At 45.3% G+C, this 17,189-nt stretch overlaps 1 protein-coding gene across 3 annotated transcripts in view; it reads left to right on the top strand.

Annotated features, from left to right (window-relative positions):
- The first annotated feature begins 1,092 nt into the window (after positions 1–1,092).
- Positions 1,093–17,189, top strand: part of grm2b (glutamate receptor, metabotropic 2b) — a 20,972-nt gene continuing 4,875 nt past the window's right edge. For 2 of the 3 annotated variants that reach the window (XM_027012483.2, XM_027012485.2), the window contains exons 1-4: positions 1,093–1,507; positions 6,512–7,150; positions 13,613–14,450; positions 15,215–16,278. In XM_027012483.2, the coding sequence (XP_026868284.2) occupies positions 6,638–7,150; positions 13,613–14,450; positions 15,215–16,278 (2,415 nt within the window). In that variant the 5' untranslated portion in view covers positions 1,093–1,507; positions 6,512–6,637. The other variant, XM_027012484.2, reaches the window with a different exon arrangement.

Genomic DNA, 17,189 nt, shown 5'->3' with positions numbered 1-17,189 from the left:
GTCCGCGATGCAGCTCCCTCTCGCTTCTCTTGGCAGGAGCGACTTGCTATTGCAGCAGTCGGCAACCTTTATTTCTAGAGGAAATTGTTCCTTTTGTGTTAGCGGAGTGGCGCGGTTACGTAACTCGCAGCGAGTACAGGGCCTCTCTAATTACCCGCGACGTGTACTTGCGCGGAAAGTTCTGGCCGCGCGTCTTCTGCCCACTAAAAATATCTAAACCGGTCGGTGGAGGGGAAACAAAGTGAGAGAGGAAAGGGACGAACAGAGCAAGCTTTGTGCCCCTTTTCGCTCCCCTGTTTCTCACACACACACCTTCCCACGCCTGATCTCCCGTAATCGCAAACCATTCACAAACGCTTAAGAACCGATTCTGGTATTTGATCGGAGGTCACCGGGCAGAGGTCAGAGTTCAGAACTAAAACAGCTGTAGCAGATTAAGCGCCTGACCGTTATCCCGTTGTACTTTCTGCACGTGTCTGTAACATTACATTCGTCTGTTATTGGCAGGGCGAAGATCAAAATACGAAACACTGCGAGATACATCACTCATTGTTTTGCTGTAAAATAGACGACCTACCTTGCCCTTCCCCGTACGCTGACACCTCACATGTGTGTAGTCTGCACAATTATTAGCCATATGCTCGTGCAGAGAAAAAGCAGATGAACTGGACAGTGAGTTGCTGTTTTAACATAGCTGCCCTAGCACATTCTGTCTAGTCATTTGTTATGCTGATTTACTCAAAATGTAATGCATAGATACTCCAGTATACACAACTGCAGCAGTTCCAGTAGCTCAGTGTGAACTGTTGTTAGAAGATCATTTCGCTCCTTCTTGTGCTTTTATTTTTAATTTTTTTTCTTGTGATGACTTCCACATAAGCTAGGCTGTCAATGCATTTCGAAACTTCATTCAGGATGATTATCCTGTCGATAAGCTATGAATGTATTACGTGGACTATAATTTTACCTTAAAAAGTTATGCACAGTATATCAACTGAGCACACAGGCCTCGAACTCTACGCCTAAACTGTCTAGGCTCCACCTTTCAGCCGTTAGCTAATTTCGGACCGGGGAGCATAGACCCAGGTTTGAGTGTAGGCGCAACATAAAGTAGAGCTAGAAGCCTCTGACCTCTGAACATGTTTGTAAATATGTTTATTTTAAAATGAACATTGATTTTCCCACATTGCCTACGCCAGTTGTGGCACCAGCGACAGTGTGCGTCTAAACACTTTGTCAAACCGGCTCTATACAAACTGGACAGCTTTGTAAGACGTAGTCGTGGCAGGGAGTAATATCCGCAAATCCCTTGGAGCGCTGGGGAAACATTTTCGTCGCCTGAATCGCCCTGTTCTGCTACAGTAGTCAGGGCGAGAAGCTGCCCTCCTTGATCAGAAACAGTCTGTGTCTCAGCCCCCATGGTCTCACACGACGCTGCGTCGGACCGGAGGACACACGTCGGGCACTAAGAAAACCATGAGAGCGAGGAAAGGCAGTCAGTCGAAAGGTACTGTTTACTGAATGCATTTGTTTACACCGATTGATTGTGTTTTTTTTTGTTTTTTTTTTCTTGGCGAGTTAGGATGACTTTGCTGCTACGTACGCCTCGAAGTTAGATCGTCGGAGCACTCGGTGCTTCACGTGAAGCGACCGCTGTGCACAGGTATTTCAGGATCTCCGCGCGGCGACCGGACGTTATTTCAGCACCACGGACAGTTCCACATCGCAGTCGTAGACACCTGCGAGACACCTGCTTTAACCACTTAACACTAAAAACGTCTGCGCTTGGATATTTGGCTAAATTAAAAAGCTGGTTTCTCTTGTTTTCTCCCAACACGATAAGTAGTGGTTGGCGTTGCCTGCTGAATTCTTTACAGGTAAGAAGTCTGACACCGTTACACACCTTATACCTGCGGATCGGCGCACACCCTTAAGTTAAAAGTTAATGTTCTTCTGATTTTGAGCATAGTCATGTTGTGGATCGCCATGGTTGTTTTTTCAATTACAAATAGGCGTGTGATTATTTAACTACTGTAGTCTGATAGCCGTGCATGGCAGTGCGAAATTAATGTATTTGTTATACCGCTTGCATTCAATGGCAACCATTACCCCTAAAACAATTCTTGTGGCAAAATGATATTGACTCAAGACAAATTATCGGGCGTGGATGAAAGCTATTTAATATCTAACTGTTCGATTTCGTGTTACAAGCAAATTTTTGACTATGAAGATTTTGACATCATAATAATCAGCCACTCCCACTTTTCTGATCACATAAGTTAGTGCTACCTTTTTTTATCCATTAACGTGTAGTGTTTTAATTGTTCGTACATTCATATGTTCGTACAACACATGTTCAAAACAGGGGACATATATCCAAAGCAGGGAAACACACATTCAGTTTTATTAGAACCTCACTTTATATATTAGGGGTTACAATAACCTCAGATTTGGGTTATAAATAATGTTAGTATTCCATATCTTGTTTAATAGACAGCTGCTCATGTGAAAAAGTGATCTTACGAAAGTTAACAGAGATTTCGTCGTTAGACGTCTTTGTTAACCTACTAAGGTTAGATGTTTTCCCTCGGTTTTACACGTTGCGTAGGCTCCTGGACTGACTGGAAGTGGTATTGTTTATGAAGCAATAACTTGCGGGATTACGGCGTGGAAACGTGGCTTCCCCCTACAGCGACCCTGACATTTCGATTAAGTTTCTTGGGTTTGTGCAGCTACGTATATTTTACACAAGCCTAATACTGTCAAGTCTTCGCGTGTACAGTGTTGGCCCGTTTATGGTGCTATTTTTGAATAACTAAAGTTTTAATGAGGTCTTAGGTAGCTGGCAAATGATTTGAAAAGGTTGCATCACTGGTTTCGCTTAATTTCTTCTAATTGAGCAAGCAGGCGCTGTAAATCCTTAGTAGCCTATGTTCACAGAGTTAGTCAAAACACCTCTGCCAGAAACCATACCACTTATTTTATGTAACAGTATATGTATAGCTGCCCGCCCACATACGTCTCTGATCTCCTTCAAGATGCTACGTGTGTTTTTCAGGGCTGTCGGGGTTCTAATATAGTAGACTAACGCGTCTTTAGTGGCCGCGCTAAAGAGGAACCGTGTGTTCTTCTAACATCGCTGGGCATGGCGATGGGTCCATCTTATCCACTTCAGTTTATTAATTCAGCACGCTTGACACGACACTCTTCATCTGAGTTCTTACAAGAGTTAATAACTTTTCGAGTTCATAATGGAGGACTTTAAATAACACTGCGCTTTGATTTTTTAAAATAATACATTCAATCACTATTCAGTCAGAGACCACACATGAATAGACGAGGGGGCTTTCTCTGTGAGACACCTTTCAAACTCAAGCCCCCTTGAGTAGTCCGCACCAAAAGTTCTCGACCTATAGAGGTCATGAGAAGCTAAACCAGTCAATAGGTTTCCCATTCATCCCTAAAACCTCGGAATCTGAATACTGATGAAGAATCCATAGTCAATCGCAGAGGAGCGCCGATAGGACATGCTGAAGAAAAACGCTGCACAGTTTATTTTCTCCATGGCTGAGTGTGAATGCGTCTCTCCGCCAAACGAGCCATTCACTCGGTCTGGCGTTACTCCAGATGAGTTATCAAAGACCAGAGAGCAGTCATATACAGGAAAGAAGACTGCCTAAATCGTGGAAATGAAAAAAAGAAGAAAAAAACACCACCACACTAAACACCACCACCCATATCCTGTTAATCAAAACTTTATATAAGGACAAAGGACAGCAGCAGTTCCTGCGCGACCGCACTTACCCGAATGATGAAGACTTCCTACATGCATACCAGTGGTGTATTTGTAGACGGAGCGGTTTGCTGCTTAATGTAAATATAAACCAATACCTTTACGTTTATGTTCAGGTCGAACAATAAAAATTAACAAACTCGTAACGCTTCTTTCCTTCCACGCGAGGTTGGTAGCCAAGACAGAGAGCCTTCAGAGATCGAATGATTTGGTTTTCCATAATTATCCGGCTTTCCTGCTGCTACTTAGACACGTTTGGCTATAAAATCCTCCGGCCAGCGCTGTTGGAGATCTTAGTACAGAAGAAACCAGCGAGGTGCTATCCTGCAATCAAATTAGTCTTGGAAAAACACGTTGCAAGCAGAACCATTAATCAAATGTCTGGTAACTGGCATAAAATTAGTAGGCAAAAGTGCTCATTTCGGATGGACGCTATTAGTCTTACATTGGGAATTCTCTTTATGCAGTACGTCTGTGAAGCTTGTTCGTTCATTTTGGCTTGCATCCAGAGATAAAAAAAAAAAAATAAATAGAATAGGAAGAGAAGCTGAATTTTACTGTTAAAATCTGAAAGTAGATACTAATAGATCATTATGAGACTGTGTAGACAAAAACAGACACCTTTAAGTTTCTTCATAATTAGGCAACTTAGTACACAGCAATAGACAGTGTAAACAATATATATTTTTTTCTTTTTCTGAAGGGAAATAAGTTGTTTTGGAGATCTAGAGCTTTACATTTACATGCTAGTGATTGCATCATGTTCCAGATGCGACATAACGTGCCATTCAGATATTGTTCATAATGTTTACACATGCCAAGATGAAACTCCGTATCAAATATGCTCCATAAATGAGCATAACATTGATCTCAGATCATACTCCATCAGTTGTGCGTTAATTCTGCGAACATTCTGCCTTCAGCATTCTAAAGTGTGCGTGTTGCGCAGTAGAGTCGCAGCTGCTAGGGAAACAGGTTCCATTTTTCCTCCTTCCTAATCATCTCTGTCCCGTCCAGATCGTGGTACCTTGGCACGGATTGGCCCATTAACTCTGGGCTTCACCCTTGTTGAGGAGACAGAGAGACCTGTTGCTCCATCTGCTCCAGGAGGATGCACAACCTGCCATGCTTCATTTATAACGCCAATTAAATGTTTCGTGCAGTCCTGCTCAGTGGCTCCTGCTGGTGATCTGTGGAGATGGATGCCAAAACAACGCTTGTCCATGTTAGGACGAACGACAAACAAACGTTAGAGATCTCCATCTTTACTCACTAAAAGGGATGCGGGCTCATTCAAACACCCATACACATTTATTTCAGAGAAATTACTTTAACTGAAGCCCTCTCCCAGGCTGTCCCCATGGCCAGAGAACTTGGCCATGAACCATGAAGGTGTCAATTCGATGTCAGATGTCAACATCTTACCGCTGCCATTGTGCACGGCACATTTACTCCAAGTTGTGGCAGAGGGACTGTGTAATTGGCGTCTGTCAGATGCACTGAACAAAAGCTTCTGTGGAATGGCATCATCAATATTTTATCTCACGGTTCGCATATAAGCCAAACCACCATTGTCTTTTGTGGCTCTTTTATGTACTTCTCTATTAACTTTTCACAAGATTTTTTTGTTTCCACATTTTGCATACCAAATTTGTAAATGCATTTATATTATTCACTTGTCTAAATAGCTTTTATTTCAATGTGCAATGTTTGTTCCGGCAAGATGGAAGATACCAAATTAACTGTTAAATTCCACTTACCTTCACGATGGCACCTTGTTCGCCCAACTTACTCACGTTCTCTAGTTTCCATGGTAACAGAGGTTAAGGAAGAACACTTTAATAAACATGAGAATGTTGCTTCATTAGACCAACTGTGAGAGTTTGGGAGGAAGAAAGACTGCTTGGAATGTAAATACTACCTGAATAAATCATTGTTGTTGATATTTCCAAAAATAGTCCAAATAAGTGAATTTAGTTATGGTGACTAGATATATTGTCTCTGTACATAACATAAATTACATTTGTGAAACATATTTTAATTGAAAATGGTGTAAATGTGCATTTATGTCAAGGTTTTGAATTCATATGGCATCAAATGAGCATCTAACCTGTAGTTTCCAAACACCTGCTGACAAAAACATTATCTGATTGTTAGAAATCCAAATATTAAATTGTGGCAATTGCTTATGAGTGTATAGAAGAAATTCTGGGTCTGCATATGTAAATGCAGTGCCAATTTATAGCACAGAAAACAGAAACTCATGCCACTTTTTTAAATGCCACATTGACAGAGATGTTTCACACAGGTGACAGTTTTTTATATTTCCTCCTGCCATCTGCTTTCCTCACATGTCTTGAGCTGTAGTCATAGCAGTTGCCACTTTGCAGATATTGCAGAGGAATGAACTCTTATTATATCCAGTAAAATTAATGAGCTTGTGGAACCAGCCCATCCTCCATAACTCTGGACTCAATCCAATTAAATGGCTAGACATGGCCCATGTTTAGAGTCTGTATATGATGTCTGTCTAATGTGATGTTTAATCATTAGCTTCACAGGCTGCATTTAACTGGCAATTTTCAATTGGTGGTCAAATTTCAAGCTATGTTAATAGCTTGCATAAATAATCACACCAGAGTATCAAGATTTTAGAAAACAATTCGCAGACAGACAAAAACACCCATACCTTTTTTTCTTACTTTTTTCCTCTTTCAGGTCCTGGGTCAGCCCAAAAAGATGCAAGCACATTCTTTTGAAACCTCCCCAGTCTATAAAGTCCAACAGATCTAAATCTACACGGCTGGATTAGAAGGGGGCTTCACCCATCCCCTGCACCCCAGTATGTGTGGCGTTACAGAGGGGATTTACTCCCCCAGCATCCCTTCTCCCTGGCTCCCCCTGGTGGTCTTCCTGCTGCTCCTACCCGCCCAGGTCCAGCCCAGTCCCAGATACCTCACTGCCATGCCCAGCACCAAGCGCGAGATCATCATAGATGGCGACCTGGTGATCGGTGGCCTGTTTCCCGTGCACGAGAAGGGTGAGGGGATGCAGGACTGCGGGAAGGTCAACGGCGAGCGAGGCATTCAGCGGCTGGAGGCCATGCTGCTGGCGCTGGATGAGATCAACCAGGACAGCCGCATCTTGCCGGGCCTAAAGCTCGGGGCCCACATCCTAGACACCTGCTCCAAGGACACCTACGCGCTGGAGCAGTCGCTGGAGTTTGTGCGCTCGTCCCTCACCAAAGTACATCAGCCGGGCTTCATCTGCCCCGATGGGTCCAATCCCGTGCCAGATGAGGTGCCACTGGCCATATCGGGAGTGATCGGAGGCTCGTACAGTGATGTCTCCATCCAGGTAGAGTGGCACCTGGCTGCCTAAACCTTAATCCGTTGGCACACCAATGCATACATGTCACCACAGAATTAACTCTTCTTGTGTCAGTGAGTGTTTCAGACCATTCGGGGTTATACAGGACTAAAATGAACATTGCAAGAGAGATAATGCTTTGGGTAATATTAAAAGGCACCTTCAGATTCACAGTCTCCCAGAATGACTCGATGAATCCAATGCCATATACTGTGCTGTATATTCAAATTTGATTGAAATTTGAATCTAGGTTATGCCACATATTTTATGGTACTAATTACATAGAGTAATTAGCATTCTCCTCTAAAGATAATGAGACAGTGTGAATGCTGTGTGGTCAGTTAATATATGAAATGACCTCAGGATTATTGTCCTGGACCTGTTCATTAACTGGTGGTAAACATCTGGCTGGTATCCCTTAGCATCGTTGATTGTTCCAAAGCCTGCATCGGTGCAGTGAAACAAACTGCTCCAGCCATTTTTACAGGACCGTGCCCAGGGGGCTTTTCGAGGTCATCGTAAACCGGCACAATCCTGCCAGCACATTGTCACCTTGCACATGCACACTGCTGTCTGTGAATTGCCATGACTGAAGCAGCCGTTTCGAAAGTTAACTGCTGCCCCAGTTCCTTTAAAATGTCACTGCCAGGAAAAGGGCCGAGCGCTACTAACAACACTCCCATCGTCTCTTCAGCAGGACGCGACGCTCGACAAACATTGTTGCCTTTGTTGTCCATATTTGATACGTCACATTTTTTGTTATTATTGGCCAAAATAACCAAGAACCTCTGCTAGGTGTTGAAATTATACATTATAGATGTTGAAATTTAACAGTGGTCCTAATGTGGTAACACTCGATCAAATCGTCAGTGTGGAAAACGTACAGCCTGCTTCATCACAGAAGCAGAGAGTTATCCACGAAGCCTCAGTCGTCTAGATCACGTCACAGCCTAGAGGCACAGCAGTGAGTGGGATCAGAGTGGCTCCCTGAGCCGGATCCTAGCGTCTGTGCTCCGGGGGTCCAGGGGGAATGCTGCTTAGCAAAGCCCAGGCCACCTGTCCTTGGCTGGGGAGAAAAGAACCGAGAGGAGGCTACAGATTGACTGGAGCTCCACTGGCCTGTTGCCGTCGGAGAGGCAAGCCTCGGCAGAAGCACCGAACAAACATGATGAGAATGAACATGAATATAAAACAGACAGCACATGGCAGCAGACGTCCTAGCCATTTTAGGAACTGGGAGTGCTTTTTTCACACTTTATTTTTTTCTCTCTGAATGCCATCTGGATGCCATTGTGAGATGGAATCAAGAGGGAAACATTAGCGGTCATTAAATTATGTTATGAAGTCGGACTTAATGAATAGCCTATATAAAGGAGCAGAGTGATTTTCTGAAAATAGATTTCCTTGCGGTTTGATGGACATCAGGTTCAGTTAATACCTGTGTTTGGGTCAACTTTGTGTTGGTGCGTGTGTGCGTTAATGATGGCAGGTGACTGTGCTAAATTAGGCATGCGCGTGTGTGCATGTGTGTGGGCTGTTCTATATTTGAGCAGGAGTGGGTGAGATTCACAGATAGTGTGACTATTTTGAGAGTGGCCACCCCCCTTAGAAGAGGAACACACACAACCACAAAACAAATGAAAAAACTCCAGCCCATTGAAACATGTAGCGTGATGGAAGGCATAATGGCACACACATGTAAGTAGATACAGTATCTACACCATCTAAATGATATTCAGATTTAAAACTTTCAGTTGGACTCTTTTCTAGAGCCAGGTCTTCATGCTGGTGCCAGTGAATCAGTCTACAGCTTTCAATGTGCTCCTGTCTTCCTGTCAGCTTAGTGCATTAATTAAAAAAGCAGAATGTTGTTTGGGTTACTGTGTGTCTCTTTGTATGTGTGTGCGTGTGTGGGTGACTATAAAAGTTCTCTAGGCACACATTTATTCACGCCTGCATTGATAATGCCAACCGATCGATAGCTTCACAACTCCTTCTACTCCTTTCATCTCCTCTGCTTCTCCTCCTCCACGAGGTGACAGAATAAATTATGCTTCCTTTGCATGCACAAAAAAGCCCCGTGTGTGCCAAGGATGGTGAATGCTGATTCCCTGTAGAAATAAGGTAAGGCAAGATCATGTTCTTTAGACCAGTTCTGATCTGAAAAAAGTCCTCCTGGACTGGTGCAGACCTGAAGAGGCGAAGAGTGTTTACAGGGGATTACACGTGCCGTGGCTGTCGATTAAAGCAGCTAGCTATTGTGTGTGTGGAGGTCACTCACACGGAGAGCTGCATTACTCTCTGAAACAGACCGAATGTTAATAAACAGTAACTGCATGTGGTGTTCACTGGATGCCAAATCAAAGGAACCGGCCTCGGCAGATGCAAAACAGACAGGAACTCTACCAAACAAGCCGCGATTCATTTTTTTTCCCCTTGCAATTCATTAGAACAAGAACAGCAATGAACCGAGAGTCAATTTTTATTACATTTAAGAAGCCGCCAGTCTCCAATCAACCACCATGCACATAATCTCCAAGCCTGCAGATCTGAGGTGCTGCTCGTTTTTATTTTCTAGCTTGTGGTGTGCCAGGAAACGGCGTGCCAGCCAACAGCATACTTCCGTCTACTCGTCGTGGCTGCTCGTTCACAGAGGGGGACTTGTTTTAGATTCCCTGCCTCCACCGGTAGCACCTGAAGAGGCGGTGTACGTGCGCAGGACGCCCCCGTCCGCCTGGTTTGTGGGACGTTCGAACAGATGGGCCTTTCATGTTGAAAGCAGGACGTGATCAGTGGCCGTACTGCGTCACGGGGCTCTTGGGAAGCTTGCACACCGTCCGAGAGCTGCCCCGCCTCTCCACCCATCTGGAGCTCACTGCTATCTATCTATCTCTATCTCTATCTCTCTCTCTCTCTCTCTCTCTCTCTCTCTCTCTGTCCTCTTTGGGCTGTCTCTTTCCTCTTTCTCACTCTCTCTTGTCTTTCTATCTTACTCCTCCCTCATTCTCTTTCCCTCCATATATCTCCCCTTCTGCCTTTCTCTTGTCAACTGTCTGCTTCTCTCTCCCCTTCAAAGCTGGTCTGTGATTATCTGGACAGCGATGGTGTGTCTCCTACTAGTTGGACTGTATTGTCCTAAAAAAACAAATTCTAAGGATGCAGATGTTTAATGAGCAGTCACAGAGGGCACCTGAACCCCCCACAGTTTTGTTGAAATTATAAATCCTCTCCTAGGTTTGTAGGGACTTAACGTTTTGACATGAAGAATGAGTGAGAGAGGGGGGGATGCAAGGAGAGGGTAAGAGAAAAGGAGAGGGATGAAACAGAAAGGGAACACGCACACATGCGCGTATGCACGCACACACACACTCACTCACACACACACGCAAGCGCACACACGCAAGCACACACACACTCACTCTCTCACACACTCACTCTCTCACACACACACGCAATCGCACACACACATTTACACACACTCACACACGCACACATGCACACAAACACACACACACACCACAGGTCACCCTCAGCAGGGTGCACAGGGGACAGCTAAGGTGGTCACTGTCGCATGCTTCAGTGCTATTCTGACCTGCTCCTGTTCAGGAATGCCCACTGGACCTGACTGATCAAAGACAGTCTTGTTCTGTGCAATAACGGCTTAGATACATGCATATATTTGGTCAGTATAATATGTGCACATAACGAGATGGGAAGTGATTGATCCACGCTCCCTTGAATGTATCCAATTAATGTTTAAAAAATTAAGTGAAGTAGAAAACATTCACTTCAATGGTGAGATCAAGTAGTTTAGTTTACCACCTGTCAAACAAATTTCAACTATCCAGGTTGAAATAAGAGCATCCTGTTAATGGTTACAGGTGCCTGAAATGGTTTACAGGGAACTAATTTCAATTTGTTTAGCTGTTAATTATAATTAAATCTCGGTGAGCTCTCAGTGATGAAAGTATGCTTCAGTCTTTCAGGCTTTAATCACAAATCTAAAGCCAAACTCAATCTATTCCTAGATTCCTCTGAAATCAGCCAGACATGTGATGCAGAGTAGTGGTCTGGTTGTGCCCAGACCCGCACATGTCTAGATGAATAATATTTCCTCAGGCTCCCTCTCCTGTGTGAGTGGAGTCCCATTCCCACAGGGCCTAAACCCACCAGGATCCTTAAACATGGCTGTCACACAGATTTATCCACTGACCACATCACATCTAATGTCCGTCCATCGGCTAGCCCGTGTCATGCCAATCACCAGTGATGCAGCATTGTGACCCAGCTAGCCAAGCATGATGCCAACCATTATTTATTGACTCATGGCTCTTACAGTGACACAGCCCCAGGACATAGCTAAGCATGCTATGCTAAAACGCAGTTTAGTGATTTTAGTGGTTGTCGCATTTATTAAGATCCATCTTCCATGTTTGTTACATGATCTATTTTTGGCCAGTGAGATTCACCCATTTTCTCTGGCAAAGTACTTGAGATTTATGTCCAGAGTAATATTTTGATGAGAATTCTTGAGCAGGTTATGTATGATATGGCAATTCACCCAGTCTTGAATAGATAAAATTAAACTGATTCTTTTTAACACTGGCTGGCCATAAGACTATTTTCAGCTGGCAATAATGGAATCATAGAGGCATGAAAAATTCCTTAGCCACACACACATGTGGGAGCCCAAGACAGATAATATAACAATAGCCCTGTTTGTGTGCCTGGCAACGGAAGTGAAAATCCGCTTCAGGTGGGTCATGAAATTGGAATTGTACATTGGGATATGAATTGGGAGAGCGTGAACTGTTACCCGGTTTAGGCTGCAGAACAGTTACATCATACAGTTCCAACCCTCTTTAAAAATACAGGGCTTTAATGTATCAGGTATCTGAGTGTAGGAAAAGTCCTTTAATTAGAGGTGTTGATCCAGCCCACGCAATTGTAATACAAGAGGGAAAAGCTCATCTAAAATCAATGCACTTGTGCTGAGAAACCTCACACGGTCGCTCTTCTATCGAGCAGCTGGCTGTGTACAACCTCCTCACAACTACACTCAGAATTTCCATCGTTATCCGGCGCTCCCCATGGGCCTAATTGCCACTTCAGTTTTGTGGAGTGAGCACATTTCCCAGAATTCCACAACACAGCTCCTCCAGTGATTGCTGCTCACCTCTGGGAAATGATGCACGGGAAACCTCCACCTGAATACCATTCACTTTCACTGGAGTGGGATACACAAACTTCACTGGTAAGGTTAAGAGGGTGGACACTCAAAATTCTTTTTTTCATTTTCTATGGCAACCTTTATAGCAAAACAAGGGAGAGAGAGTTCAGCACCCAGTTTTAGTTGCAGGAGGGGATCATACCCTGAGGTATAGCTCTAAGCTCCTGAAAATATTTCTATTTTTAGTTATTTGTTTGTTATCTTGACTGGTCAGAATTAGGCTTAGCTGAGTCCTCTGTACAAACAGCCGGAAATGATGGACTTAGATGAGCTAGATAACAAGCGAAGATGCAGGCTTTGTAGGATCAGAATCCCATCTCCTCCACCAGGCAAAGCAGATATAGCCGGAGGCACTGGTGTGGGTGAGCCTGGGTAGGAAGACGGGGGTGGGTGTAGCTAATTACTTGTCAACAAGTTTTGCAGAGGTCCATTGGCACGTTTGTTTACCTGTCTCAGGGGTGGCCAACTTGAATCCTTCAGGGCCAGAGTCCAGCACAGTTGGGCAATTTCCTGCTCTTACACACCTAGCTGCTAAACCTGGTAATTAATTGGCGAGTTGCATCAGGTGTGTCTGGGCAGGAAAATGGCCAGGTTAGAATAAAAAATGCAGCAACAAAGTTAAGAGAGTACATAGTTAAGAGTACATGTTTTCTCTATGGCCTCTAGCATCATTTATAGTGAAAAATATCATGGATGTTCAGCTGTGGTGATGATAACTGGAAGTTCGACAGGATGGGTGAGCATCTTGTTAAGCCTTTAGCTGCGCAGGGGTGTCTGTTATGTCTCCCTGCCTCTTTATAAGCTGCCTGGGTGTGTAGTAGCTGTTATTGCATGGCATAAATTGCAATTTCCAGAAAGACCCAAAGCCCTGAAGAATTTAAGTGGGCTACACCTGTCTACGTTCTTCAGTACTCTTACAAGAGACAGCTCTTAGTATATCATATCTTAATTGTACGTATCAGAGTAAGAGCAAATCATAGATCATCCCCTCCCTCTTTTAAGTACTGCATTAATTAGGATATCAAAATCCAAATCTGATCCTAGCTCAGCACTATTATAAAGCTAGGGAAGTTTAACCTTGTGTTGTGTAGTTTGACATTCACACAAAGTTAGGGGGGAAAAAAAAAAGCGCTGTATGATTCAGTTCCACCCAGTGCAATTTGAAACATTGCATAATCATGGTTTAAGGAGACTCTTCTGTTTTCCACAAATGTATGCAGGTGGCCAATCTGCTCCGGCTCTTCCAGATCCCTCAGATCAGCTATGCATCCACGAGCGCCAAGCTGAGCGACAAATCACGCTACGACTACTTCGCCCGGACGGTGCCGCCGGACTTCTACCAGGCCAAGGCCATGGCGGAAATCCTGCGCTTCTTCAACTGGACCTACGTGTCGACGGTGGCGTCGGAGGGCGACTACGGCGAGACGGGCATTGATGCCTTCCAGCAGGAGGCACGGGTGCGGCACATCTGCATCGCGACGTCGGTGAAGGTGAGCCGCTCCATGAACCGGGGCAACTACGATATAGTAATCCGATCGCTGCAGCAGAAGGCCAACGCCAAGGTGGTGGTCCTGTTCACCCGCAGCGAAGACGCCAGGGAGCTGCTGGTGGCAGCCGCCCGCATGAACGTCTCCTTCATCTGGGTGGCAAGCGACGGCTGGGGGGCGCAGGAGAGCGTGGTGCACGGCAGCGAGAATGCAGCCAACGGGGCCTTCACTATCGAGCTCTCCTCCTACCCCATCCGTGAGTTTGAGGACTACTTCACCAAGCTCACGCCGGAGCTCAACACCCGGAATCCTTGGTTCAGGGAATTCTGGGAGCACCGGTTCGGGTGTAGGCTGCAAGAGCATGGTTGCGCCAGGCACAGCCTACGGGATGGGTCATTCACACAGGAGTCCAAGATCATGTTTGTGGTGAACGCCGTCTACGCCATGGCCTACGCGCTGCATAACATGCGGCAGGTGGTGTGCCCTAACACCACCCGTGTGTGTGACGCCATGAAACCAGGCAATGGCAAGAGGTTCTACCGTGAGTTCATCCTTAAGACCAAGTTTGACGGTGAGCACCATTACCAACGAAGCGTTTACAGTAATGGTATTTGCTAAGTAGCATGGGCTCATTTGCATATTACTAATAGGCAGTTAGTTGGCTTCCCTTCATTATCAGCAATGGTAGAATTTATGGTTAATTATTCCCTTTTTAAACTCAGGAAGACTGTTCCATTCAGTCATCACTTAGATCGATAGCTTTTATTTTAGATGGGTCTTACCGTGGAAAATAAAAAGACACTATTCAATAAATAAATAAATAAATTAGCCTGGTGGCAAACTGACTGTCAACATAGATCAACTGGTCCTATATTAGGAACAGCAATCATGGAGGATGGTCTGAGTCAACTAGAGCATGTAATAAAAATGACTGATTCATCTGAGATTAGCCTTTCAAATGTTTGCAGTTTTTTCATCATTAAAAGCACCACTTCAGAGATAGAAGTCTGTTTATGAAGTTTTATCCCTGTAAAATCAGTGGAGCCAGAAAACACTCATTAGTCCACTCCCAGCTGTTTTGGATTCTGAAGTTACTTTACGTGATTTAGAAGTTCACAGAAACCTTCAGTAACCACTAATACAGCATGGTGGATTAACAACTCTAGCTCAGAAACCTACAACAAGCAATTTTCAAAACATTGTGCTTATGGCAGACTATTTTCTGGCAAATAAATGTGCTAGTGCTAATAAAGAAAGTGTACAGTAAGCAATACTTTACCAAATTCTTTTGATCAACTTTGTTGTGATATAAATCTCTCTGTTGTCATTGACTAGCTCCATTTAGGCCCGTTGACACTGAGAACGTTGTGCGATTCACCCCTCTCGGTGACAGCCTGGGTCGCTACAACATCTTCCACTACCACCAGGAGAACAGCAGGTACGTCTATAGGAAGGTGGGCCACTGGGCACAAGGTCTGGTCCTCAACACCAGCCTGCTTCCCTGGTCCAAGGGGTCGGTGCCCACTTCCCAGTGCAGTGACCCCTGCCAACCCAACGAGGCCAAGAGCATGCAACCCGGGGACGTCTGCTGCTGGATCTGCATTCCCTGCCAGCCCCACCAGTACCTTCGGGATGAGTTCACCTGCGAGGATTGCGGCTTTGGGGAGTGGCCATTGGCCAACCTTACGGGCTGCTACGAGCTCCCGGAGGAGTATATCCGCTGGTCGGACGCATGGGCCATTGGGCCCGTGACCATAGCCTGTCTGGGGATGATGTGTACCCTCGGGGTGGCTGGTGTTTTCTTGCGCCACAACGACACTCCGGTCGTGAAGGCCAGCGGACGTGAGCTGTGTTACATCCTCCTGCTAGGAATCCTTCTGTGCTATGCCATGACCTTCATCTACATCGCCAAGCCGTCCGTGGCTGTGTGCGCCCTGCGACGCCTCGGCCTCGGCACCTCGTTCGCCGTCTGCTACTCTGCCCTCCTCACCAAGACCAACCGGATCGCGAGGATATTCGGCGGCGTGCGCGACGGCGCCAAGCGGCCCCGTTTCATCAGCCCTGGCTCCCAGGTGGCCATCTGCGGGGTGCTGATCTCCGCCCAGCTGCTGGTAGCGCTAGTGTGGCTCCTGGTGGAGGTGCCGGGCGTGCGGAAGGAAGTGGGGCCCTTCAGGCGTAACGTGGTGACGCTGAAGTGCAACAGCCCAGACTCCAGCATGCTGGTGTCGCTCACCTACAACTGCATCCTCATCATCCTGTGCACCTTCTACGCCTTCAAGACCAGGAAGTGCCCTGAGAACTTCAATGAGGCCAAGTTCATCGGCTTCACCATGTACACCACGTGCATCATCTGGCTGGCATTTCAGCCCATATTCTATGTTACCGCTAGCGACTACAGGGTAAGTGGGAGTTACACCTCTTTTATATTTCACAACCCGCAAACTGGCACATGGCACGTCCTTGACAGCTTTCTAGAATGAATTCATATCAGTAATAAAATCTTGGTGAAGAGGTATGACGGATGTGTGGAAGGGGATTTCCCATAAAATGATAAATGAAAGGTTGTATGATCTAGTAGCAAAAAGGTGTAAGATCTAAAAGTTAATGTTAATTCGTGTTAATTAATGCTTTTAAAGTTTGCTCATGCATACCCCATAAAAACATTTGGGGGTTTTTTCAGATTATTGTGCATAAAGCTCAGCCTGTCGGTGATCAGGACATCGAATTGAGAACCGTTTTTATCGGTTTTACCTGGTGGTTTAATCTGATGAGTCCAGCAAACTACCGCAGAAAAAAAACAAACAAAAAACCCAAAACCTCAGAGCCGTGAACTTCTTGTAGCGAGTGTTAACGATTCCCTCCGGGAGGTCGTGGGCGCCCTGTCGTACTTTATCGGTGGGCTCGTTTTGCTGCGAGGCAACATGTCAAGTCTCAGTGAGCTTCACGGTAAACACAGACATGGAGGATGGCCCAGGGCTGTGTGAGCCGCCATGCCTCGACTGCCACAGCAAACAGCAGTCAGAAGTGACGAGGAAAGAGCCGCGCAGTGTTTAGAGACATGCATCCCTACGTCACTCCAAGGTGATGTAGGACCAGGTGAAGGTGGCGTGGCCAGAAATTAACGTACGGGGCTGGAGTACAAAATAAAATCGCCGTGTAAAATTAAACCGACAAGTACACCACTGTAAGCAGTTGTAGCGTTCAGAGTTTGTCATTTCATCATAGTATGCTCTACCGTCAAACAAATTTTTTTTTTTTCGGGACTGGACTGAAGAAGTTTTTATATCTAGGTGATCGAACTTCCATCGCT

This window comes from Electrophorus electricus, chromosome 20 (genome assembly GCF_013358815.1).
Source record: "Electrophorus electricus isolate fEleEle1 chromosome 20, fEleEle1.pri, whole genome shotgun sequence".
In the NCBI taxonomy this organism is placed as follows: Eukaryota; Metazoa; Chordata; class Actinopteri; order Gymnotiformes; family Gymnotidae; genus Electrophorus; species Electrophorus electricus.
The sequence above is the reverse complement of the archived record's forward strand: the minus strand, read 5'-3'. Positions and strand labels throughout refer to the sequence as shown.